Here is a 26,125-nt window from a genome sequence, read left to right as displayed (position 1 = left end):
AAAGGTGGCGGAACTCAAACCTGGCCACGCCCTCATCAAACCCTAGGACCGCCCCTTTAGAGAACAGGAATGCAAGTAAAATTTGGGAGGGGCTATTTCCGGTGTGGGAGGGGCTATTTCCGGTGCGGCCGGCCCGGAAAAAGGTGCCGGAACGCGGTTCCGCCGCGTTCCGGCTGAAAAAAAGCCCTGTTTATACATAATATCAGTGTCAACCAATGATATTGGCCTGCCATCCTTTGGCAAGGAATTCTTTTACACACAGTAGGAGTGTGTGATACATTCATTCTCTTCAAAGATCCTTTCCTTGCAAGCTTATACAATACTCCAGTTTTTACCTCCATAGTGTAGTTGGTGTGCTTATTATCAAAGATCAGAGCCTCCTGAATCAACTGGTGATCTCCTTCCAGCTGATCAATCTTTGGTTTATAGTTCACGATGCTCTTCTCGTACTGCCGCAGGTGATTCAGCTGGTCCTCCAGAGTCCCATGCATCTCTATGGAGATGCGGCCAATCTCCTGTAGTAGCCCAAAGGAAAGTAAGTAACAAGTTCCAACATGAAAGGCATTTGCTCCAACTGTTCCCTAAATGAACTAAAATGCTTTAACCACAGGCCTTGTGGTCTCAAAAGAATTCAATTGACTTGCAAGCTTTTTTTAGAGGAAAGGTAAACAGAACAGAACACTAGATCTTATGTCTTTTCTGGTGTGGATGGAGAATATCTACCTTGGGGCTTCCCCTACCACTGAAGGATGTTTTCATACTGATTTCACTACAGAAAATATAGTGCACTTCTTATCTCAGACATTAATCAATGAAACTGCTGTCTAACTTAACACAAGTTATATTGAACTGCATCTCCCATCCTCTCCAAGTAACAAACCTTTGGCTGCAAGATGAGAAAATGAAGTCCAATGCATCTGAAGGGCACCATATGGAGGAAACCTGTTTTAAATCCTTAATTCATAATTGGCAGTAACTTCTTTTCAGATAAAATGCAATAGAGGCAATAAAATTATTGCAAAATGCAATAAAAGGCAAAGCACACAAGACGGTTTGCAGTCAATGTAGAGATGCATCCAATTGCGAGCCATTATAAAGTTAATCAAAAGCTAATTAAAAAAGAACAAATCTGAAAAAAATATACTTAAAATACAAAAGCTCAATGTAGCCCAGAGGTAGTCAACCTTGGCTCTTTTATGACTCATGTACTTCAATTCCCAGAATTCCTGAGCCAGCTTAGCTGGCTTGGGAATTCTGGGAATTGAAGTCCACGAGTCATAAAAGAGCCAAGGTTGACTACCCCTGATGTAGCCCCAACACGTATCTTGTGTTCATTTCTCCACAATCCTTGGTCAAATTCCCCCAAACAGATTTCTGAAGAGATCATTCTGAATACCAATGTTCTGTGGACAAACAGATGTGGCTTCAATATTCTGTTGAAATTATTTTGGCTTGCCTAGTTCACAATGGTGATGGCATAATGAATTTATTGCTGATTATATGAAACCAATTGATCGTAAAGGCCCACTCACATGCTATTCCAATTCTATGAGAATGGTACAAATGAGAGTCGGATTCAGGTTTACAGATTTTCTTCTCAATTCTTGATCCCAAGTAAAACTCAAGAATAAATGGGACGCTTCTCATGTTTATCTGAAAAAAGCCTGTTTCTTCTATCTAAGCAAATGAAACATGGAGGGACTGTAGAAGGCAAAGGATCATTCTACACTCTGTGATGTGTGCCTATCTTATAGTGTCAGAATGAGCAGGGTCCAAATTTTTGGATTTTTTAAAAATATGCCACGATTTTATCCATAAGCAATATGAGCATTTTTGGCACTGGCCATTAAATACCTCTATATAACGATGTGCTTTTTGACTTCAGAGGAAGGGAAAGCACTAGATAGCTACTCACCAGAGGAATTTCTATACTAAAATTGCTTACGGTGCTGGGACAGTGCTCTTCTATAGATAAGCTGAAAGGAGTATTAGATTGCACACTATATCTAATCAAGTGCAGAGTCAGTAAGCTCCATCTCTATACAAAATGCAAAAATGGCATGTCTCATAATTTCATAGTTATTAAGCATCCCTCCTACTAATCTATGAGCTTTTACTGTAAGCAAACAAATATGAAATTAAGCATCAATATTTATGAAGCCTGAAAGTGTGCTGTCCTGCAAGCATTGTTCTCACCCCTACACTTTGTTGCCTCATCACATTTTGTGGTGTAGGCAAAGATCACCTTTATTTGCAAGAGGACAGGGGATGACAGCCAGGTGCTGGGTGACCCCTGTCTTCAGAAGAAGACTAGAGAAGCCAGGATGAGGATGAGGCAACAGTTGCCACCATGGGAAACCATCAGCACCAGAAGAATTGCTACAATATGGCATTTTCCATGCAATGATAATGTTCTGTTAAGTCAAGTCCCTTAAACATTTTTGTAAAATAGCTTTTCAAATAGACTTAACTCTGACATAAATTTGGCCGGAAGTAGAATATTTAACTTATTTTTAATAGAGGAGCTATCGCAAGGCTCAGCTTCTCATGTCACCATATTAACTGGAAGCCCCTCCTACAATACCTTCTTTCAGCACTTTTTATGGAGTAGCAGCTGAAGTTCAGCAGCTAAAAACCTCCCCCAGACCAATGGCGCCTTATGAAGTAAGAAGAAGGGCATTAATCCCCAAAAAGTGTAGTTGTTGTGCAGGGCCCAAAATGTCCCCAAATCAAGTATGGAAGCAGCTTAGGAGATCTTTCTTTCTTTTCTTGGAATATGTTTCAGTACAGTAAGTTCTTCAGCAGAAAAGCATCCAATTAAACATCCAGGTTTTACCTCCATCTTGGTTTGGATCCAGGGCCCAATGACATTGGCCTGAGCCCCAAATTGCTTGCGGAGTTTCTCGTTATGCTGTTGGCGTGCATGTTCTTCCATCAGGGCCTGATCTCTCCTGGGTACAAGTTGTCTCACCTTTAGCAAAAACATAAAAACTCAGAATCTTTTGTTCAATATTGTCAAACGTGAACAAATTCTGAAATAGGTGAAGCAATATTTGCTACATCGACTGAAAGTAAAACCATTATTACCATAAGGTCTTCAGTTTAACTGAACTCATACCCACAGATAATACAATCTCCACAGATGAGGCACACACTAAACACATTAGGAGATCGGCCAGTACAAATACCAAAGTTTCTATATAAATTCCAAATAAAACATTTTTAATCTGCAATAACGCTAATAGCTATAACTACCTTTCCACAATCTAGTGCCTATCAAAAATATTCAGACCACTTCTACTGAAATCTCCCAGTTTTTGGCCATGCTAGCTAAGAATTCTGGTATGTGCATTATTAATACCTGTAGGGCAACTGATAGAGAAAGGCTGGTTTAATCCATCGTGCCTCTCAGTAAATACCTATCCTTTGACAGGTCAAGAATAAGACATAATTCAGAATTAGCTTTTAAAATCAACACCAAAGATTTCTTTCCTATAAAACAAGAGATGTGCAACGGAAAAGTTGCACAAAATATTGAGCACCTGAAGAGAATTTACACGGAAGTTGCAGATCTAATATATACTTATGCAGTATAAAATCCCACTGAACTCAGGAAGATTTACTCCACAAAAAAGATGCAAGGGATGAACCACTAAAAAGATGCCGGAATGCCCAGAGAGACAAACAGCTTAATCTTGAAAGCAACTCACATGGTCCCATTTGCCATTGATTTCCTGTGGGCTGATAGTGGTGTAGGGATTGTTTCCTGCCATGTTGACATGGTAGGTCTGGACAATTTTTGACACTTCATTGTGGATGCCTAGGATAGCTTGTCGCTCTTTGTCAGCATCTGGCAAGGTAGCTTTAAACTGTTCATGGGCTGTGGTCAGTCCCTGACAAAACAAAATTACATAATCATGAGAAATGACACACTTTCTTAAATATAACATTATAAACCCTTGCACAGCACAGAAAAATCTCTGTATAACAGATCTACAGAGAAGTACATGGCATCATTCTTTTCCAGAGATTAGAATTTTTAAAAACAATCTGGAAAGAGAAAATTTAATTGATGCAAATACAATTTTCTATAGTGTGGCTGCTTAACGATATGCCAGGAACATTATAAGACAAGTTTGCTAAACACATACCTTCTATTTAATAACCTTGGAGGCTGAAGTTTTATATCATTTAAGGGATAAATTTAAGATTACAGCTAATTCTTTCTGATGCAGGAATAGGACATAAAAGCATACCTCTGCATTTTTGACTAAGGCCACCTTTTCGCATATTCATTCAACGAAAATCCATGACACACTATAGCCAAACTTGCATTTTGATTCTAGCAAGTCCAGGGACATCCAAAATAGTCATGTCCCATGGCTTACCAACTATTGACAGTTTTAGATATCCAGACTAATGTTTTCAAATGAAATAGCTCATCTCTCCTTTGAGCATTAGATCGGGGTTTAAGAATTTTACTTGTATGCATTAAAACAGAGTTCCCCAACTTTTCTGGCTTGGTGGCCCAGAAGGGAGCCACAGGGAAGTGTGCGCGTGCACAGCTGCATGCGCATGCGCAAATGGGTGCGTGCACAATGGTGGGGCTAGCGTGCGTGCACCCTTGGCACATGCATTGGTGCCCACGTGCATATGGGCCACAGGTTCATGGCATGCATGCTGGCATCTGTGCGCATGCGCAAATGGGCTGCTGGTGTCTACATGACGCTGGCGGCGGTAATAGCATCCCCACACATGCGCAAATGGGGCCGCTAGTGCCTGTGCAGAGGTACTACTGCAAGTGGGGTGGGGCTCGCCAGCTATTTCCAGAGCCCGGTGGCCAACAGGCTGCGGCCCAGTACCGGGCTCTGGGCCATAGGTTGGGGACCCTTGCATTAAAAGGAAAACATATTTGGCACATACACATTATGACTTGATCTTAATAGCTACTCTTCTGACATGATACTCTTAACATTGACCTATGGAAAAGAAGAATGGTTATCCTGTATAACTGTCTCTCTAGTTTTACTGAATCATGACATCTTACTTTAGTGGGGTATCATCAGAAAAACTGATTTAGACTGATTGTCCACCCCTAAAAATATCAGAAAATAGATCTGGGGCATGGCAAGGGACTGGGAAACTCTTTTTCCTTCATATTCTGCATTTGCTCCCAGTTGTATATTTGGTATGGACTGGTACAGATTGGTATGGACACCAATACTTATTCATTTAGGGATAGCTGCTGTCACTTGCCTGTGTCTGTGGGAGAAGAGAAGCTATTTCTTGTTGGCAGACAGTGTTAGAATCAGCTAATATAATGAACCTACCATAATCAGAGACTGAAAAGGTGGTATTTCAAACATACATACCTGAATCTCCTCAATTGCATGGACAATAAAGGTGTCCTGAAGGTCCTCCATAGCCCCCTCCATCCAATTATTGAAAGGTGCAGCTCGTTTGGCATACTCTAGATACAGCTGATCAATCGTCTCCAGCAGTTTTTCTGTTCTCTGTAATGGGTCCACAGAAAAATAATGCATAAGATAAAAATGTAAGTATTGTATTATTTTGAACTATGAACAACCTATATGGTGAGGTGCAAAATGTTCTGACCTTACCTGAAGTGGTCCAACCCTGCTCTATCCATCTCAGAATTATTCCAATTTTGAACAATCCTGATAAGGATGGAACATTTTACAACACACCCCTAATAACTATATCATTGGGATATTTTTCTTGCTTATCTTTTTTCCTTTGTTCTAAAGAAGGATATTTTCAAAATTATGTTCCTCTCTTACTCAGTCCACAAACCAGCTAGACGAGATACATTAAATTCGAATTTATGTAAAGAAGGATAAAAATGGGGTTATACACAGCAAACTACTTCATAGATTCTTAAGTTGTGTGTGTGTGTGTATGCGTGTTTGTATGTGCATAATAAATTAGTTCTGCAAATAGTGTCAAATGTCTGATAGCTTTTAAAATCTGATCTCAGGAATGTACACATTCTTCATTCCTTCCTTCTAAATTTCTCTATCACCATTTAACAGAAATTATCACAACCTGAACAAAAAGAGGACACACAAAATAATTATAAAAGTCTCCATGAAATAAACACAATCAATAAATAATGAAATAGCTAAGGGCCAAATAAAGATCATGGAAAATAGAAACTGTACTTGCTTGACACATAATAATAATAATAATAATAATAATAATAATAATAATAATAATAATAATAATAATAATAATAATAAAAAAGTTGGAAGGGACCTTGGAGGTCATCTTAAATGACATGGAATCTCCTGACTTGAGATTATAAATATAATATAAATATAAATATGAGAAAATGAAATCAAATAAATTAGAATTAGATATCCCCATCTAATTTGAGCTCAGGTCAAAGCAAACTTTTAATCTCCTCTTGGCAGTTGTCTTTGTTAACCTGATGCCCTTCAGATAATTATTATTATTTCCATGCTGGTTGGGAATGCTGGGAGTAAAAGTACTAAGTTGAGTAGGGCTGATTTATGGGCTTGGATCTACTTATTTTAGCTTGCAGACAAAATTAAGTCTAGCAGGGAACCTTACAGTGTCATAAATATTATATATATGATTTATATATATATATATATATTATGATTCATATATATTATGAATCCAATTAAACATCTTCCAATCTTACATGCGTAGAACTTTGATTTCTGAAATGTCTTTTAAAAGAACCACTTTTAAACTACCTTCCACATTTGGGGAATCATGGCTTGAGATTCTCCGGAGTTACTGCAATACCATTTTCTCTATCTTCACCATTGGTTAGGTTCGCTAGGGCTGCTGAAAATGATATTCACAGCTCAGCAATATCAGGGGAGCCCAAGTACCAAACCTTGGATAGTTTCCCCTAGCAACAGATAATTGATTATTAAGTCAATTATTATTAAGTCAATTTTTACTTGCATGCTCCCAAAGTTTAAGAGAGGAACACTCAGAAAAACTAGGAAAAATACATTGCAGACCTAGAATGCGTAAACATATTTTACCTCCAATGCTTCTCTTCGTTTTTGGGTTAGAGCTCCAAGATTATCCCACTGGTCACATATTTTCTGGCATCTGGCATTGACATTTGGTGAATCATAATAATCCAGCTCACTAACAAAAATAAGAATTTAAAATAAGAGAGAAAAGAAAAACCTTTCATCCAACCCATTGGTAGAAGATTAATACAAAATATTTTATGAAACAATGTAAATAATTGATGACACACAAAGGTCAAAAAATAGATATGCTGGAGAAAACAAAGTCCATCTAACCCAAGATCCTGCTATCCATTCTCACCAGCTTTGTCCAGAATACTTTTACGCATAAAGATTTCTTCTGACATATTTTCATAGTTTTTATCCCCCATAATTTTGTAGCAGCAAATCACATTATTTTTTTCTATCTGCCTTGAATTTCTTAGTCATCGGTTGTATGAAAATCCAAGTACTAGTGAGATCTATGTAGTCACCAGCCTTGTCTACATCCAATTAAGTTTTAATTCTATTGTACCTGAACTTAAATTATCTCTTGCCCACTGAGAGGATACCTCTACTGCCTTAGCTGAGCTCAAAAAGCTAAGATGAGCCATACCTGCTTAATATATCCTTAGGATGTAAGGCAGACTGGAAACAACATAAATGTTTGCAAAATCATAAAAAATGGAGTTCAGGTCAAAGCAAATTATTAACCTCCTCTTGATAGTTGTCTTTGTTAACCTGATGCCCAAGAGATAATTACTATTATTTCCACGCTGGTTGGGAATGCTGGGAATGACAGTACTAGATTGAGGAGGGCTGATTTATGGGCTTGGGTATCCTTATTTCAGCTTGCAGACAAAATTAAGTCTCACAAATGAATGATGAAATATGTAATCTACGCACATCAGCCATGTATCTCCCATGGTTTGTTAGTGCATAGTTCCCTCTCTCGTCCCAACAGTTCTTTTTTTGGTGCTCAGGTGTGTGCTTCTCTAAACGTCTGATTTAAAAAGGAGCAGAATTGAATTTGAGAAGAAGAGCATCAACCAGCAAAAAGTAAACAGCGTGCATATGGAAGTCATACTTAAGTTCTTGTGCAATAGCAGCAATCTGTTCTACACGGTCCTGGTGAGCAGCAAGATCACTTTCAAATGCCTCGTGTTTCTTTAGCAGAGCCTTGATCTCCGAGAGGGTGGCAGTTTCATAATCCTTCTGTTGCAACATGGCTTCTTTGCCTATCAAGAGGTGGACAACAAAGATGAATGAATAAAGGGCCTAAAAGTGATCATTTTATATAAGACGTATCTTCTAATAGAAGTTCCTTTATAGCAGCTAATCATATTAGTAAGAAATAAAGTTTGTTCTGTGAAATACTGACTCAAAGCCACCATATTTATTTTGTTATGTCTGATCCCCTTTAAGTTCAATCATTTTTCGGCCCTCCCATTTTCTGGAACTGACATAAGCTATCCTATTGGAGGTTATCTTCCTTCCATTTATTCCAGGGGTGGGACTGGAATGCTAAAAATCTTTCAATGTTGCTGAGTGTGGGAGAGGAAAGCCAATTTTCCAGTTTCACCACGACAGCCCAAAAAAGAGACATAAAAGGAAATACACTTGAGAAAGGTAAGCATAAAGTGTGATATATGACACTTGTACAACTGACGGTCCCTGCACATCTTCCCTCTACTTTGCCATGCCTGATAAGGTGGATGCCCTGTCCCTGCGAAAGAAAATTGACCTTCATGGTATGATTTAATGTACTATTTTCATATAGCAAAGTCAAGATGTCTTATTAATGGGACATATCTGGAGGCAGGGTATTATATCCAAAGCACCCCAAGCACCTCATTTACAGCCACAACTTCCACCAAAGGAAACTTTGACTGAAATGTAAGAACTGACTTAAAGAAGTAAGAGGAAGATCATGTGGAAGTCTTATAGGTGTAATCCAGTAAGAGTTTCAAAGATCACCAAGGTAAGTGTTAATTTGATGCAAGTTTTGAACCACCTGGAGACCAGGGTCAATAAAGCTTTGCAGACCAAGTGTCCTACAGCAGCAAAAAAGCAAAGGCAATTAGCACATTTCCAATGTGCTTGGTTGCAAACCAATTAGCATGTATCACTAAAACCGACTGAGCTATAAATTAGGCAAAGAATAATCCATGGAGAGTTTCTTCCCTGTTACTTGCAGCTAGGTTTTAAATATGGACAAGGGGAGATCTACTGTACTCTGATAATCTAGAGTGGAAGATATCCACAGTATCCATTTCAGGAATAATAAGACAAAGTTCCATTTGTGGGGTATGGGGCCCGGAGAATTAATGCCTCCCTGAACATTTGTGCTAATCTTGCTACTTGACCCTTTTTAGTTGGGAGGCTTAGTTTCTCCCAAGCTCAAGCTCTAACTCTTTGCTATTTGAAACCGAAGCTGGTCCTGTCATTCTCCTCACATATAATTGCAATAATGAGAGCATTAGAAATTAGTCGGAGTTGCAGAAAGTCTGTGGTAGATCTTTGGTGCCAATTAAAAACATTTGTGGCCTTTTCTCTCTGGCTGGAAAACATGAAATGAAGCTTTCCAGCCTGTCATTGGTTGAAGTTGACCAAAGATGCACTGGTGGTCAACCAAACATAAAAAAAAAATTGCTTGAACACCCTGAGATCAAGACTTCATTCACCAGGTTCTTTGCAACTGAGCCGGTATGCAGATATGTCATGGATTCCTTATTCATGCTCTGCCATAAGCCATGGTATATTTTCTTCAGTCAGGATAGAGCTCAATTGCTTCCTTCATTAGCTAAATTAAACTGCTGATTCCCCATTGCCTGATATGGAATTTGTTGAAGGTATTGTATGCAGCTCCAGAAAGCTTATTTTGGTCTTTGCTGTTGCTTTTGCTAGAGTCCCCAGGCTACTAAGCATGGTCATCAGCCTGACATCTGTGAGAGTTGGACCTGGTGAGAAGGTTGTAAAGATCCTCCTGTAAGATAGAATAGGATAAAGCTGGAAGGGACCTTGGAGGTCTTCTAGTCCAGCCCTCTGTTCAAGCAGAAGAATCTATTTCATCTCAGACAAGTGACTGTCTGGTCTCTTCTTAAAAACCTCTAGTATGGAGTGCCCACGATTTCTGAAGGCAAGCTGTTCTACTGATTGATTGTCCTCACTGTTAGGAAGTTTCTCCTTAATTCCAGGTTGCTTCTCTCTTTGATCAGTTTCCAGCCATTGTTTCTCGTCCTGCTCTCTGGTGCTTTGGAGAATAATTTGACCCCCTCTTCTTTGTGACAGCCCCTCAAATACTGGAATACTGCTATTATGACATCCCATTTCTTTTCTTTAGACTAGCGAAACCCAAGTCCTGCAGCCGTTCTTCATATGTTTTACTCTCCAGGCCTTTGATCATCTTAGCTGCTCTTCTCTGAACTTTTTCCAAAGTCTCAACATCTTTTTTGTTGTATGGTGACCAAAATTGGTTGCAGTATTCCAGGTGTGGTCTTACTAGGGTTTTATAAAGCGGTAATAATACTTCGTGTAATCTTGATTCTATGCCTCTGTTTATACAACCCAGGATTGTATTAGCTTTTTGGGCTGCTGCTGCACACTGCTGGCTCATAGTCAAGTGATCGTTCACTAGGACTCCAAGGTCTCTCTCACAGTTGCTGTTTTTGAGCTAGGTCTCACCCAATCTGTATTTGTACCTTTGGTTTTTCCTGCCTAAATGTAAGACTTTGCTTTTCTCCACATTGAAACTCATTTTGTTGGATAGAGCCCATTGTTCAAGTTTGTCAAAATCTTTTTGGATCCTGAGCTTTTCTTCTGGGGTGTTGGCTATTCCTGCCAGTTTAGTGTCATCTGCAAATTTGATTAGTTCCCCTTCAATTCCCTCATCTAAGTCATTGATGAAGATACTGAAGAGTATTGAGGCTAACTGTGGTACCCCACTGCTTACTTCTCTCCATGTGGATGTAGTACCATTGAGGACTACTTGTTGAGTACAGCTTGTCAGTTAGCTACAAATCCATCTGGTGGTGATGTCTATTATTCCACCTTTTTCTAGCTTATCAAGCAGTAGATTGTGGTCTACTTTGTCAAATGCCTTACTGAAATCTAAGTATACTATGTCCACAGCATTTTGCTGGTCTACTAATTTAGTCACTTTATCAAAGAATGAAATAAGATTGGTTTGGCATGTTTTTAACAAACCTGTGCTGGCTACCAGTTATAACTTTGTTTGCTTCTAGTTGTTTGCAGATCTGTTTGATTATCTTTTCCAGGATCTTCCCAGGTATTGAAGTTAGACTGATTGGTCTGTAGTTTCCTGGGTGTGTTTTTTTTTCCTTTCTTGAAGATGGCAACCACATTAGCCCTTTTCCACTCCTCGGGTACTTCCCTGGTGTTCCAGGATTTATGAAAGATATGGTGCAATGGTTCTGAGATAACATCTGCCAGCTCCTTCAGAACTCTGGGATGTAATCTGTTGGGTCCAGGTGATTTATATTCGTCAAGGTTGGATAGATATTCTCTTATTATTTTCTTGCTTATTTTAATTTTTGTTTCTAGTTTGTCTTTTGCAGTAGGGTGTTTTTTTGGCATTTTGAGTTATAATTTCTTTTTGTGTGAAGACTGATGCAAAGAATGAGTTAAGCAGCTCTGTTTTCTCCCTATTGCCTGTTACTTCCTTGCCATCTTCTCTCTTTAGTGGACCTACAGTTTCCTTGACTTTTTTCTTGTTATTAATATGTTGAAAGAAACTTTTTTTTATTATCCTTGATTTCTGTTGCAAGTCTTTGTTCATTCTGAGCCTTTGCTTTCCTGACTTCATCTTTGCATGTTCTGGCTGTCTGCTGATAATCAGCCTTAGTTATGTGTCCCTCTTTCCATTTTTTGTACTTGTTCTTTTTGTCTTTCAGCCACCACTTGAGGGAGCTCTTCAACTTCACTGAGTGTAAAGGAATTTCAGGTTGGGGAATGTATAAGAGTGTATTAAGGGGAGAAAGAAGAAGTGAACGGTTGAAGGAGGACTTAGAAAAGATATTACCTTGTCCAGAGACACAGGAAAGCATAAGAAAGAAATTCAAAAGAACTCCAGCCTTGATTTTGTTTGGTATAAGACTAGATGGAAAGAATCCTGGACAAGGTTTCAAGACTCTGTTAATAAATCCTGTAACAATAAAGTAGCATTTCTGGAATTCCTGTTTCTTGGCTTAGCCTGCCTCAAAAAGGCTGATTCTGGGGTTATTATATCCTTAAGTTCTGGAAGAGGAGGGGAATCCATTGAGGGTTGTCCATGGGAATGAATCTATGGAGCTACCATCTGGTGCTGCAGGCTGACGAGAGGCCTGCTCTTGACAACTGGCTAGAAAGTCACAAGTTGTCCCTTCTTATTGTTCCACACCCTCCCCCCCTCCCCCGTGGGATGGGTGATGACTAGGGTAGCCTAAATTCGTTGCGGCATGGCCCAATTAATGATTACATAGCTTGTCCTGTGGGGAATATCTGTTGTTTAAAAATTGTAGCATCTCCAGGAGGCAAATTTCTTGATGGAGCTATCTGATCAAATCAGGCGCTTCCCTGCCCTTAGTGGTGGATTGAATGTGTGTTTTGCAGGCTCTCTGGAGCAATGATAAGCCAGTGAAGGCTGAAAATAACACTTGGCTCAAGGAGGGTGACTCAGTTAAGGGGGTCCTGGTCGCCTCCCCCTTCCCACACCGAGCAAGATTAAAACATTTTAGCCCCGCCTCTGGGAGCCAGTAGGAAGAGGATACCCACTATAGGATGTCCTGACTTGATCTGGGAAGATAAATATTGGACAACTTTGTCACTGTTGAATGTATATTAAGCACAGAGAATGTCTTCTTCTCAAAAATTCTTTGACTAAATGAACAACTGAAATTATAGGATAATGAACTGACACAGGTCCTGAAAAGCAGATGTACAGAACTCAAATAATGGGCTTTTTTTGGATGGAGTGGGGAGGTTGTTTAAGAACTGGGATCTGGAGACACCCTAAAAGTTCTATTAGTAGAAAGCTTTTCCCTGTTCTTCTATTGAAGTATATATATATAATATATTAATATACTGACATTTATGTAGATAAATAATTGTATTCTATCCTTCTAATGCATATGCATCAGTCCTGCAAGTTAAAGCAGTCTCAAAGTTTTGTTCCTACTAACTTGATGGTTTTTATCATTCCCCATTTCCATCTTGTCTAGACTACACAAATCTCTAATAATAATAAGATACTTTTAGATGTTGTGTTACCGTCTGTCCAGGATTCATGAATGGAAGCTTTTTGCCGGAACTTCTGTGCCAGATGTTCCAGTCGTTCTAATCGTCGAATGTCATTCAACATCCACTCTTCATAGCCTTTCTCAGCCTGCTCCAGGCCACCCCAGGCATTATTTATATCCTGTAGTAACCAGAGCAGAAGTATAACACTATCAAGAAAAGGCAGACGGATTCAGAATAATTGAAACATTTCTCAACACCATGAGAATTAAGTTCGGGGAGCCTCTACAATCGCACTATGAATGGGTGGCAACAACTGGCAGATAGATCGGCAGGCAAATAATGAAGCTCTGGCAAGGAGATCTGAGACAATACAAGGTTGGGGCTAAAGGCAGTTAACTACTGTAATCAGAAAGGACTGGGCCAGATAACAGATTATTTGGAGAGATTCCCTAGCAAATGTTTTAAGTTGCTAAGGCCTGAAATTCTCCTGCAGAGGGATGTATTTTCATTTCTCTCCTGAGACTGATATGATGGTGAGGAATTTGCTCAGAGATTTTGATAATATAATCCCCTCCAGTGATTCTTAGAGTTTCCTCTTTATCTAAGTTTATCTAAAAAGAGGTCACTTCCTGTCATCATCTAGAGGAGGGGTTCCAACCTTGGCAACTTTAAGACTTGTGGATGCTGGCTGGGGAATTCTGGGAGTTGAAATCCATAGATCTTAAAAATTTCCTAGGTTGCATGCCCCAGATCTAGGAAGATGCCATCTGCCTTCTCTAATACATAGCTCTTCGGTGCTATGAGATTTCTGTTCTAAAACAGCCACCATGGTATAACATGGTATTGGACTAAGAGATTCAGATTCAAGTCCCCTATTGACCATGGAAGGTCATTCTATTGCTCAAGCTAATTCATGGGAAGCTGGGTGTGTGTGTATTTTCTAAATAGCTAGAAAGGGAAATCTGTTAGAATAGTGCCACTTGGCAATTTATAATCTGTGGCTATTATAAATTGTAATAAGGCCCATAGCAACCAATATACATTGAGTTCTAGGAAACTTGAGTTCCTCTGGCCCATGAAAGCAGCAGTAACAGTAGGAAACCCACTTTGCCAAGTTATTGTGTACGAACTCATTAATCTAACACACTCACTGAAACCATTTTCCCTTCCGAAGGCATGAAGGCTGGCCTGTTGCTAAGCCTCAGCTTGGTTTGCAACGTGTTGAAGTTGATTTCCAGCTGGCACTTCTCTTGGACTTTGGGAGGCTTGTGAAGGCGGCGGTAATCTCGGAAATCTTCCAGTTTCTGCTGCATGGCTTGCATGGTGTTCTCCGGCGTTCGATTCTCCAACCATGGTATGGTGCGTCGGATCCATTCCAAAAGCTGAAAATGCCAACAAGGGAAAAGTCAGAATTGCTGGAAACTAAAATCATAGCTAGTACTAAATTTGGCTGAGACTTTGATTTCTGTTGGGAAATTTTGTGTTTTCTTCCATAGCAGGTAGCAGCACCCGGCCAAGCTTGGCTGGCTCCCCCAAATTAAGTTGAGTGAACCTGACTAGTTATTTGGATGGAAGGTTATTTGGAAATGTCAAGACTCTGGCTAGATTGGGAAGTCTTAAAAATATTCTGGAAGAAGGCCGCAACAAACCTCTTCTTTATCACTGCCAGGCAAATCACATGGAGAGACATTAAATTCAGCCTGAGGGAGCCTTTTTCCCTTTTGTCTTTACAGCCACATGACATATTTGTTCATTCATCTCTGAGACTGGTTTTGGGAGGCAGGCTTAGTATTAGGTAGGGACCTATCTGAAGAGAGGACTGGTATATTTACAGCACGAGGGGAGAGGCAGCAGTTCTTCAGGTCATGTGGAACTATCTTGATTAAAGATAACTACTGAAACATTTAGAAGACCAAAGATTATTTGAGTGTAATGGTATGTGAGAATGACCTTGGCAGACAAGGCAAAGAAATGCAGCCAAGGGAATGGTCAAAGACAGCCTGAAGCAATGTGGGTGAGGCAAGAGGTTCAGAAGAGACCCTCGCTAGTTTCTCGGGCTATAAACAGGGTGGGAATTCTGTTAATGTAATCCTACAATAAAGTAGAAATAGCTCATCTGCCCATTTTTTTTTCTGTCTATCTACTTTACCTCACAAAGCTGACTCTGGGTCATAATGTGCATCTCTTTATCTTACAGATCGAATCTGAATGATCTGTTATTATATTTATCAATTAATAGCTGGCTACTTAACCTTGGTTCTATGCATACTGTTTTTAAATTACTAGAGAACTCAGATATTTTAGTAGTATGAACTGCTGATATCAGTACTCATTATAGATTTAAAATCCACTTGGATAAAATACTGAGAAATTTTCTATGAAGCCACAGTTCCAGGAACCATCCCAAGAGCCATGGCAGTAGCATACCCCCAGTGCAATTGTTCATGAAGATTTTGATTGTTATATTCTATACCAGGGGTGTCAAACTCAATTTCACTGAGGGCTGCATCAGCATTGCGGTTGCCCGGGGGGGGTGGCGGGTGGGGGTGGCCAGAGTGGGTGCAGCCTAATGGGTGGGCATGGATGGAGTGGGTGTGGCCTACTGGATGGGCGTGACCAGTTCTACATCATTCGCATCAAGGGTGCCTATGGGGGCCTGGGCAGGAGTGGGACAGATCTGAGGGTCTCTGGCAGAAGAGGGTGGGACCGGGGCAAGTGCCAAGGCATGGTCCATCAGGGCAAGTGCCAAGATGGCCACCACAAAATTGTACATTGGCTCCCGGCCGGCCTGGGCCAGGGCCAAGGCAGCAGGGGCCGTTCCCTCATTGTTTCCAGGATGGCTTCGTGGGCCACATGAAACCACTTTGGGGGCCGCATCCGGCCCCCAGGTCTTGTGTTTGACATGTCTGTTCTATACTGACTTCCCTGGGACAGGAGCTCTCCAGCTGTCTCTACCTGTCCCATCTGGACCATAAAGAGAAGCATGCTTCAGATCCCAACTATGTGTTGGCTGATAGGGCTCAGAGGAGAGCTTTTTCTTTCATGGGGTCTGCACTCTAGAATATCATCCCTTTGGAGACTAGTTTGGTCCTGCTGCTGTGGCCCTGCTCAAAGACCTTGAAGACTTGGCTCTGTTGTGAAGCCTGGGACCCTGGAGGTGAAGAGCCCATCTTCTAATTATGTTGAATGTTGGACTAGTGTTTTTATGATTTTTCCTGGTTGTTGAATGTTTTATGTTTACTCTATATGTGTTTAGCTTTTTAAAATATTGTTCGCTGCCCAGAGTTGGAATAGGAGGCCATATAAATCTACTAAATAATAAAAATAGCATGCTGTAAATAACAATGCTGTTCTGTTTCTTCCTTCCTCGCACATTTGCTGCTCCACTCCAGTAAATTAAACTGGGACTCTCCTGGCTATACCAAAGAAATTGAAAGCAAGGCTACCTACATCACTGGCCAATTTCTCATAGTCTTCCATTAGCTGTTCATTCTCTTGATTCACAGCCAGCACTTTGCAGATACGATTGGCTGCTGTTTCAGCCTGTTAACAAGAGAGAAAGAGAACAAGAGAAAAAAAACCGCTATCATTAGCAAAGATGTTCCATGTTTCTTCCTATTACAGTATAAGAGAAAGTCCAACCCATTTCTAAGAGAATGTTATTTGTCCCATTTTTTTTTTAATATTCCAAAAACTCATTAGCACCACTGCATCTGGGAGATTAGGACAAGAGGCACATTTTGGGAATTTCAATTTGAATGTGAACTTGTCCAACCTGAAATAGTGGTGTTTTTTCCCCATTCTTTAAAACCAAATAATCGAAGGTAAAAGGGCCTGAAGTAACCAATGGAAGGAAGAGGAAGAAAAGCAATAAGCCCTGAATTCAGACCCCAGTTAAAAACAATTGTTATGAGGATAGGCATTTGGCACAAACCATATAATGATGCCACGTGAGTCATAAGGTCATCAGGCAAATTATGCAAATGATGCTCTCATAACATGTGACATCACTTGTCCTTTTGTACATCCAGCAAAATGCCGATGATCAAGAGCTATCTATGCTGCAATATTATTTCAACTCAATTATTTCCAAAATTTCATTTGACAATAATTTTATTTTAAAAACAAGAGCAACCGTTTTGTAACTTTCTGTCTTGTCATTCTTGTGGGTTTTACTGGTTGCTAACCATGTTTCAACTTCTGTATCCTATCACAATGGCCAAAATAAATGACAAAGTCCAAGTTTTGTTCCAAAGTGTTCCAAAACGTCTTTAGATTATTATACTGGGCCACCAATGGCAGAGAACTAAGTTTTTGCTTTAAAAATTTTTTAGCGAAGAGGCAAAGAAAATAATAATAAATAATAGTGCTCAAAATGAACAAATATCTATTTTAAAATAAATAGCTATATCACCCCAAATTAAAGAGGTAGCATCCATACCATACTCTGTATAAAGTATAGTCAGTTATTTTAAATCTCCTCTGATCCTGACAACCAGGTTGGTGCAAAGTATTTGATATCAGAAAAGATCAACAAAACAGCAAAATTGTCTTGCTTTTTCTCTAGGAAGTGGTGTGCCCTGGATTTAAAAGAGCCCTAATAAAAATGTTACCCTGCAGTCTTTATTCATTAGATTAAATGCTTTAATATCATTGCTTTATTATTTTGCATATGTGATCTGCATCTTCTAATTAAAGTGCAGTACAGTACTGTTCTCTGAACACTGAAACTTTTATGATTTTAAGCTTTTAAGCTTTTAAATCAGTCAATAATAATAATAATAATTGTCAATTGTAAAAGGCCATACTACTTTGATCTTCACATATACAACACTGATGCATTGTGACATCCTAGGTTCTTGGGAAGAACCCAATGCCTATGAAGGCAAACACCAGCTAAAGAATTGGCAGCTGTGACTTCACATTGTTGTGAACAGATTATTATTGTTGTTGTTGTTATTATTAAGTTTTAGTTATGTCACATAACATACAGTAATTAAATTCTCAACTGTTTACAGAACACTGTGCTTTGGCTCATGCAAATACCTTTAACCATTTTAATTAAGCAGGAGGTTAAAATTCCAGCTGTAAGTAGCTTATATTCTTGAGGCACTGGTTCAGGAAGATAGAAATTAGCTTTCTGTGTTACAAAATTCACTTCTTCACATTAACTGCTCATAAATTATATTGTGTTGTATATGTATAATACAGAGTGAAAAATACTGATCTATGGACTTTATGGGAACTGGTTGTTTTCTCTATTAAGGATCCAATTATTTTGAATGCGTTTCTTCAACTGTATTTTTTTACTGTATTTTGGTGGTAAAAAGTTTTCTTCCAAGCTATGTTTGTCCTAAAATTTCACTCATCAGAATGCACCATTTTTCTGGGTCATTGTCCAGTTTTTAAAAAAGGGTATTTTAATTAATGAGCTAAGCATGGGAATTGCTTGGACAAAAACTCATCCACAGAATTTCTCTGAAAGATGCCAGATTGCAGTGCCTCTGAGAGCTGCAGATTTTACAAGTTTTGCTCACCTCTTTGCTTCATTATCACATTAAGAAAATACAGAATAAACATGGTTACTGCACAATGCACTTTGCTCCTAAATTAATCCATAAGTGAAAGTCAATGTTATTATATCCATCTGTTCAGGAAACGTAAAAAATACTAAAGCTGAATTAAAAGGCTTTACTTCCAGAAATCCACAAAGTAAAGTATTAAAAACATGGTATAAGTACCAATTTAGCAATTAAAAATGCTCATGCACTTTAGAGTTATGAAAGTTAGAAGCAGTTGGGGAGGAAAGGAAGCAAACTGACCATAGCAGGTGTATATTTCGAGAAACACTCAGATAACATCCCCCATCCCCATACACACATACAAATCAAATGAAAGAAAAGCAATCCTACATACACACACATATTGTGACAGGCAGGGGCCCTGTACCTGTGACTCAGTATAACAGAATGAAAGAAGCAGAAAGTTGATCATGTGACCTCCCCTTCAGAGCTGGTAGCAGTAATGAGAAATCTGAATGAGAAATGGAGTGACATCACAGTAAATCACCTAGTCAAGAATGAGGGTGGAGCCTGAAAAGATAGCCATGTGCTCCTAGGCCTGCACCAAAACGCTATACACTCACTGTGAATGGGCCAAGAAAAAGCTTCAGAGGAACCAAATCCTTGAAGCCAGCCTCCCCACCCCATTCCCCTCTAAAATGGTCATAGTTTGAGAGACCCTTAACCAAGCCAATGTGGTCTAGGACAGCTTGCCCTGGCCAACTCAACCCAGCCGTCTTGCCGCAGTCAACTCGCCAAGGATAACTCAAGAGAGGGACAAATGAATTGCAGTGGGCCTTGTCTTGCTTTACGTTTGAACCTTCTCAAGTCAGAAGTCCTCGAGGCTGGGCTGAGCCAGAACGTGGAGTTCCTTTTATCCTCCTCTTGAATTATCCTGTGTTGAATTGTCCCATGATGAGGGGGCCATGCGAGTCAGCTGGGGCGAGTCGACCGCAGCGAGTTATCCCATTCCAAAGCCAATGAAAGACCCAAGATGTCATGCACATCCTATAGCCAGGCCATTTCTGAGTCAGATTCATCCTGATTGTGCCTCTTGTGTACCTAGGGTTAACCAGTGGGCTAAGCCTTCAACTAAACCAAGGATCTTTGCATTATCTGAGATTCTGAAAGAAAGCAAACTTGAATCCTCTCTTCCAGTCCTAAGACACAAAAGGGAGAAGCTAGAGTGACTGTGTATTTCTTAATTTTACCACTTTCTTGCAGGTAGATGGGGATGTGAAACCTAAGGCTTTCCACCCCCATTCCCACTTTTACATCATTTACTTGGTCTGGGGCTTTTTGTGAAACAAAACAGGAAGCATGAGTTTGTCAGTAACCACAATTTTTGTGAAATGTTAAAACAAGGAACACAAGTCTTATCAACTACACAAAGGTGTAGGGAATTCTACCCAAAGTGACTGGTTTCTGATATAACTAAGTCAGCCAATAGTTCTGTCTTGACTGATAACCATTTCCAGGTAAGACAGTTACTTATGATTTGGGCCAGATTCATCATGTTATATGAACATGGTTAACTTGTTAGACTTTAACTCCCGCTGTCCCCATCCAACTCATGGTTTTGTCCAATTCCTCTCATGGCTATCAGATTGGGGGAGGCAGATATCAATCAATTATTTTTAATAAACTTTATACCAGTTATTTGTTCCGTGAAAAATACCTTTTAACTGAGAAAAGCTTTCTAACAAGATGCAGCAAAACGTAGGATCTAATCATTGGTGGATGGAAACGTTATTTTAACAGTTGTGTTCATCTATCACTTAAAGAAATGAAATATTGAATTGTTATTTAAAATGAGTAGTAAAAAGTATATATTTCTATTTATTTTCTGACAAGGGTTTCAGTTAACATATTGAAACCTGCTAAAAAACTTCTATCAAATTGCTACTTTCCAAAGAAATGAAACTGAATCTATCTCAAACAAAACTCTTTAATTGTAAATATGGTAAGTTTAAAAACCAACTCTGTATATGTTGATGTATACTCTGCCTTCCATTACATTTCAGAGTATTTACAGAAGAGGATTTTCCAACAGTCTCAAGCAGAACTAAGCAAAGTTTTCTGCACCATTCTAAGCATGTTGTATTTATAATCCATGTTGTCTCTTAAGCACTGGAACAGTTTTAGAAAAGTTGAAGATAAGTAAACTGGTAACACAGATGTTTGAAAATCTGAAGATTTATATCCCATTTTTCTCAAACTAATTTTTTTCATATTAAAAGGAGAATGAGTGAAATGTGTTCTTTTAAAACACACATATCTGCACAAATTAAGAAGATCTATCAGTAACATCCTTCTGCAAGGTATATTCTCTAAATAATCACTTTTTGCCCAGTTCTATCAATTCCAAGGTGACAATGAGGTACTACTAGAAACAACTCAATCAGAAACTAATGCAACTTATCAGCTACACATGAACTGGCTCTGTACTTTCAACTTAGTTTAATGCAAACTTCAAAACTATATAGGCTTGATAATTAATTTGGGGAAAAAATAAAAATGTGCACGCTAATTGTTATTATAAGAAGATTACATAATGGAAAGTTAGGGTGAAATTTCTAAGATTGCCTTGTATAGTGAGCAAGATTAAGCCTCACAACAACTGTCCTCAAGTGAGCACAAGGATCCAATGTGAAGCTATAAGTACACGGACCAAAAGCTGCTTTCCCCTTGGTAGCTTATACTCAGGTATGGATAAATGCATTAATGCCAATTCTGAATGACACACAGAAGCTGTTGTATTTCTACAAACTGCACACAATCGGTAGAAAGCAAATACAGGCTGTGCCCAAGTACAAAAAGTCAAGGGAAGAGCAGCTAGCTAGTATGGCATGGAAAAACAAAACAAAACAATGGCGAGATGTTTATAGAGGATTTAAAAAACAAAATAAAGCTGAAAGGATAAGAAAACACCACAAATGACACAAAGTAAAAATAATGCCAGGAACACCACTGAGTGGCAGAAGAAGACAAAGAGGTGGAAGCAAGGATAAGCAAGAAAAAGAAGGAGTATGCAGAAACTGGCGTAATTCAATCTAGCCTTAGGACTAGATATTAATATAGCTGTACCCCAACTAGTTGCCCTCCAAGCTTGTTGGAGTGTAAATGTAATTCTTCACTCCAATGTAGGGTTTCCAGCACATAAAAGATGAGTTCCAGGTTTGGGAAAGCAAAATAGGACAGGACTTAAAACTGCATTTAAATATTAAAGTGGCCTTAGAGTTTTCTCCTCACCCTGAAGAATATCTAATGTGGAGGAAAGCTCTGAGACTTTCAGAATGACTCCTGAGAAGTCTTTTGCTGAGGGTGGATCTGGAAAATTGGACACATTTCTCTTCTTTTTAAAAAAAGTTGTCTTGGGGGGATCCATATAGGCATGTTCTGATCACATTGATATTAAAACACTATCAACAGGAGAGAGGGATTTTGTTTTTTGTGATTACATATATTCTAAAGAGCAAGTTTATGTCTACAATTGTAAATAAGCTGGAATCTATAACTCTACTATTTGTATGTATAGCCAATAGCAATGGAATCCTCTTGCTTATTGAACAAAAAACAGAAATAAAACCTTTGAAACGGCTGGCTTTTTTTTCCACTACAGGAAACAAATCATAAACAATGGCATTCATTTACAGTTTTTTTTTCAATATAGATACCGAAACAATAACCTGGGAGGGCAAACTCAGAATGACGGCTCTGCTCATCCTTGCTCCTTTTAACATTTTTCTGCCAAAGTTTGTCTGTTCTCTATTCTGCCCCTCTCTCAGAAAAAACGAGTCATGATTCCTTCCATTTAAGGGATATTTCTAATTTATCCTCCACAAGAACCGGGATAAAGATTCAGTTTGAGATGAAACCATGTTGGAAGAGTTTAAAAAGGATCCCTCTGTACAGGTTTAATTGGGCATTTCACTCCACATTGAAGTCTGTGTGGTTGCACTTGCAAAACATCTAAAAAAAAGAACTGTGGCTGAGCTCTACTTGCATCAGGGTCTCAACTGTCTTGTGCAATGGTAGTTATAGCCACACTACTAAAACACCTGTAAACTGGCCTTTTTAAACACCCCCAACAGTTTCACTACTGTAAATAGTAGACTAGTGCTATATCAGTCTTGAAGAACGATCAGGTTTAAGAGGCTGCAAGGGATTCTAAACCCTGCAGGGAAAAGTGAGACTTAGAGGAAACTTCCCAGTTGGAGAAGACATGAACTTTGTAAAGTTTCCTTAATTTGGATTAGTGTGAATACAGCCTAGAAGCTGTAGGCAGGAAACTATGTCCAGGAAAAAGCAGAGATCTTCTATGTTGCAAGAAAGAAACAGAGGGCTCAGCAAAGTTAATGGTCTTTTTTTTAATCCCCAAGATACTAAGAATGATAATTTTAGAGCTCAAAATGACAGCGTTTATAATATTTTTCTCTAAATTTGATGGGCAGGAAATAGGAGGAGGAGGAGGGAGTGGTTAGGAGTAAAGGCTCACCTTCTGCGCACCTGAGAAGGCGTGGTAGTAACATGAAACATAGGTCATAATGGCCTTCTCATCCGGCCTTAGCGTGCCTATAATATCTGTGCAAAGAAGGAGAAGAGGTTGAAAGGATAAAGTAAGAAGCAGCACACAGAATAAAATAAAACAGTCATGGGTGATAAGAGAGGGGGGAAACTTCCCATCATGCATTGCAGGACAGGCCAAACAGATTTCCATGCGGAGTGCTGGGAATTTGAATCAGAATGTGACTGGCAGAATTGGCTTTGTGGACTCCAGGAACCTGTTATCACCACCTGTCAGTTTTACATGACACTATTGAACTTCATTTTGTTTTTGTTTTTTACACACCTCCACAGTCAGTATATTCAGCCCACTTGGAAATAGGCAAAATTAAATTTCTAGGAAACCAACTCCTGGTATAAAGTAGATCTATCAAAGCAAAACAAGATTATAACTTCTTTGGATGAGTTATTTGTTTATTAAACTTTGTGTTCATGAAAAACCTTGATAGCTATAGCCCTCTTTTGGGTGTATAAACCATTTGGCAAATTAGAGCCAAGCTATATCTTGTGAAATATTGCCAGCACTCCCTTCTAAAACAGTGTAACTTCAAAGTTGCATGGCTATCATGAATATTCCTGATAAACTACTCTCTTACTAAGCCTTACTATATCAAAACAAAGAAGTCTTGCTTTTTCTCCAACATGTTAACTTTCCTTACAGAGAGAGTTATTGCCAAGGTGGTTATCCTTAAAGAGTGATTATTGCCAACCACTCATGGAAATGGATTATATGCACTGTGTGATTCTTCTGGTCAGAGAGATCAGCCCTTAATGTCATCTTATGGAATACACCCAATCTCCAGAAATCTCATGTTTGTAACTGCAGAATGGGGGGGGGAGAGATACTGAATGCTTATTATTTCAGAAATGTGCAGCAAAAAAGCTCTACATCAATCCCTTGCCCAATATAGAAATATCATAAATCAACTATGCCGCATAATCAGATTGGATATTGGATTGCTATCCAAGAAATGGTAGACTGAACACAATTACAAGATCAGTGATATCATAGAGGAATTCTGGAAATGTATTTCATACTGAAAGTATTTAATCATTTGGAAGGTTTGAAATACAATAACAAATATTTTAGATTTGCTTCTGCTTTATTTTAGAAGACATATATCTCTCAAACCAAAAGTGAGAGGCCTATTTTAAAGTTGAGTTCAAAACAGTTTAACAGGTTTCACAGTCACCAGGTGGATGAAACTGTTTGAATTCCTATAAGATCTGGAATATGCATGTATGTTTAAGAACATACATTTTTTTGTAGAGTAAGCTCAGGCCCATTTAGTCCAGAATTATTTTGCAAATATTCCCCAAACCTTTAAGGGGATTTTGGTGACTCTTCTACCTATTGCTGCCTTGAGTTGAATTTCATGTGGGTTTTTAATAACTTTTGAAGTAGTTTGCAAGTTCAAACTGAGAAAGGCAAGCTTATCTAATCCACTTTCATGCTACATCTTTGTTTGGAATTGTACAGTTAATTTTCCAAATTTCTGTTTTCATGCTCTTATACCCAGTACACATCTGTGCCTTCTAAATGAAAGATGGAGAGCATCTGTCAGCCTGAATCTTGATACTAAATCATCCGTGCACCTGACACGAAATAGCAGTTTCTTATTTATACCGCAGTTCATTGCAGTTATTCAGGATTAGTTCTTACTGAATTCAATCAAATTTACTTCTAAGCAAATGTGAATAGTACTGCACAACCCCTTTGATCCAGAACAAATTATGAGACAACGAGGAACAATTGATTCATTAAATTATAATCTTCAGTGTCAAGTTCTTACTTGGGGAACGAGCAACATTTCAGGGGATTAAAAGAAAAGAATGCACACATACTTATCTAGGAAATCCAGGCTTTGGAAGACTGTGCAGTTTTACAAAACAAGTAGAACTACCCTATCACAATTTCTTTTGAAAGGGTAAGGTCTTCTGACGTCAGCAAAACAATTCTGCACAAAGTGACATGATGGCTATTTGTCAACTTCTACAGTATTTCATTCACAAAGTTGTATTGCTGAGGTATCGTGGATAAAAAAAACATTTTTGCAGAAGCCCAGTTATTTGTTTTCCTGGTTAAAGTTAGTGTTCCTAAAGCTCACCTCAGGAGAAATGCTTGCACTGAGTGGGTCAAGGGAGAGTTCCTAGTGCTTTCAAGGAGGCCACAAGACCTATATGGAGAATGGCTTGGCATTGCATCACTGACTGTAGAACTGTATTTGATTAATGTGCACTCCCAGATTGCTATACACTTGGAGTACCACTAAGACAACAATGCTCTCAAATAATAATAACAAAGATGCCCATAGCTGGATAGGAAAGAGAGAGAAAGAGAGAGAAACAGAGATAGAGAAAAGGGAGAGCAAGAAAGAGGCTTGAACATTAGCAAGAGGACCAGGTGCGCTGTGTGGAAGGAGCTTGGAATCCTGCGATACCTTCTGGGCTCCTGAGAAGGCGTGGTAGAAGCTAGAAACATAGGTCATGATGGCCTTCTCGTCAGGACGGGCTGTTCCAACAATGTCTGTCAAAGAAAACCTGAAGTTAAAGAGCATCTTAACTTAGGGGAAGTGAAAAAAGTGAGGCATGAGGGGCACCAAGTGAAGAGTGGAATTACTTTTTAGCTCCTGCATGTTTTAAACAAAGGCCTCTCTTTGGATGTACTTAGGAGAAAGTTCTCCTATGTTGAAGGGCAATTATTCCTGCTTCTTTTCCCCTGCTTAAAAAAAAAGGGTTTTGAAA

The 26,125-nt window shown here is 39.1% G+C and overlaps 1 protein-coding gene across 3 annotated transcripts in view; it reads right to left on the bottom strand.

Moving 5' to 3' along the window:
- ACTN1 (actinin alpha 1) overlaps nucleotides 1–26,125 on the bottom strand; it is a 114,972-nt gene that overhangs the window by 9,572 nt on the left and 79,275 nt on the right. For 2 of the 3 annotated variants that reach the window (XM_015814089.1, XM_015814088.2), the window contains exons 8-17: nucleotides 25,822–25,907; nucleotides 16,704–16,796; nucleotides 14,405–14,635; nucleotides 13,284–13,431; nucleotides 8,104–8,254; nucleotides 7,044–7,152; nucleotides 5,373–5,513; nucleotides 3,711–3,893; nucleotides 2,837–2,971; nucleotides 336–515 (exon numbers count right to left, since the gene is read on the bottom strand). In XM_015814089.1, coding sequence (XP_015669575.1) covers nucleotides 336–515; nucleotides 2,837–2,971; nucleotides 3,711–3,893; nucleotides 5,373–5,513; nucleotides 7,044–7,152; nucleotides 8,104–8,254; nucleotides 13,284–13,431; nucleotides 14,405–14,635; nucleotides 16,704–16,796; nucleotides 25,822–25,907 — 1,457 coding nt within the window. Of the gene's footprint in view, nucleotides 1–335; nucleotides 516–2,836; nucleotides 2,972–3,710; nucleotides 3,894–5,372; nucleotides 5,514–7,043; nucleotides 7,153–8,103; nucleotides 8,255–13,283; nucleotides 13,432–14,404; nucleotides 14,636–16,703; nucleotides 16,797–23,312; nucleotides 23,399–25,821; nucleotides 25,908–26,125 lie in introns of all 3 variants that reach the window. The other variant, XM_015814090.1, reaches the window with a different exon arrangement.

Source organism: Protobothrops mucrosquamatus, unplaced genomic scaffold (assembly GCF_001527695.2).
Source record: "Protobothrops mucrosquamatus isolate PMUCROS unplaced genomic scaffold, P.Mucros_1.0 scaffold218, whole genome shotgun sequence".
Classification (NCBI taxonomy): Eukaryota; Metazoa; Chordata; class Lepidosauria; order Squamata; family Viperidae; genus Protobothrops; species Protobothrops mucrosquamatus.
This window is presented reverse-complemented; position numbering and strand designations above follow the sequence as displayed.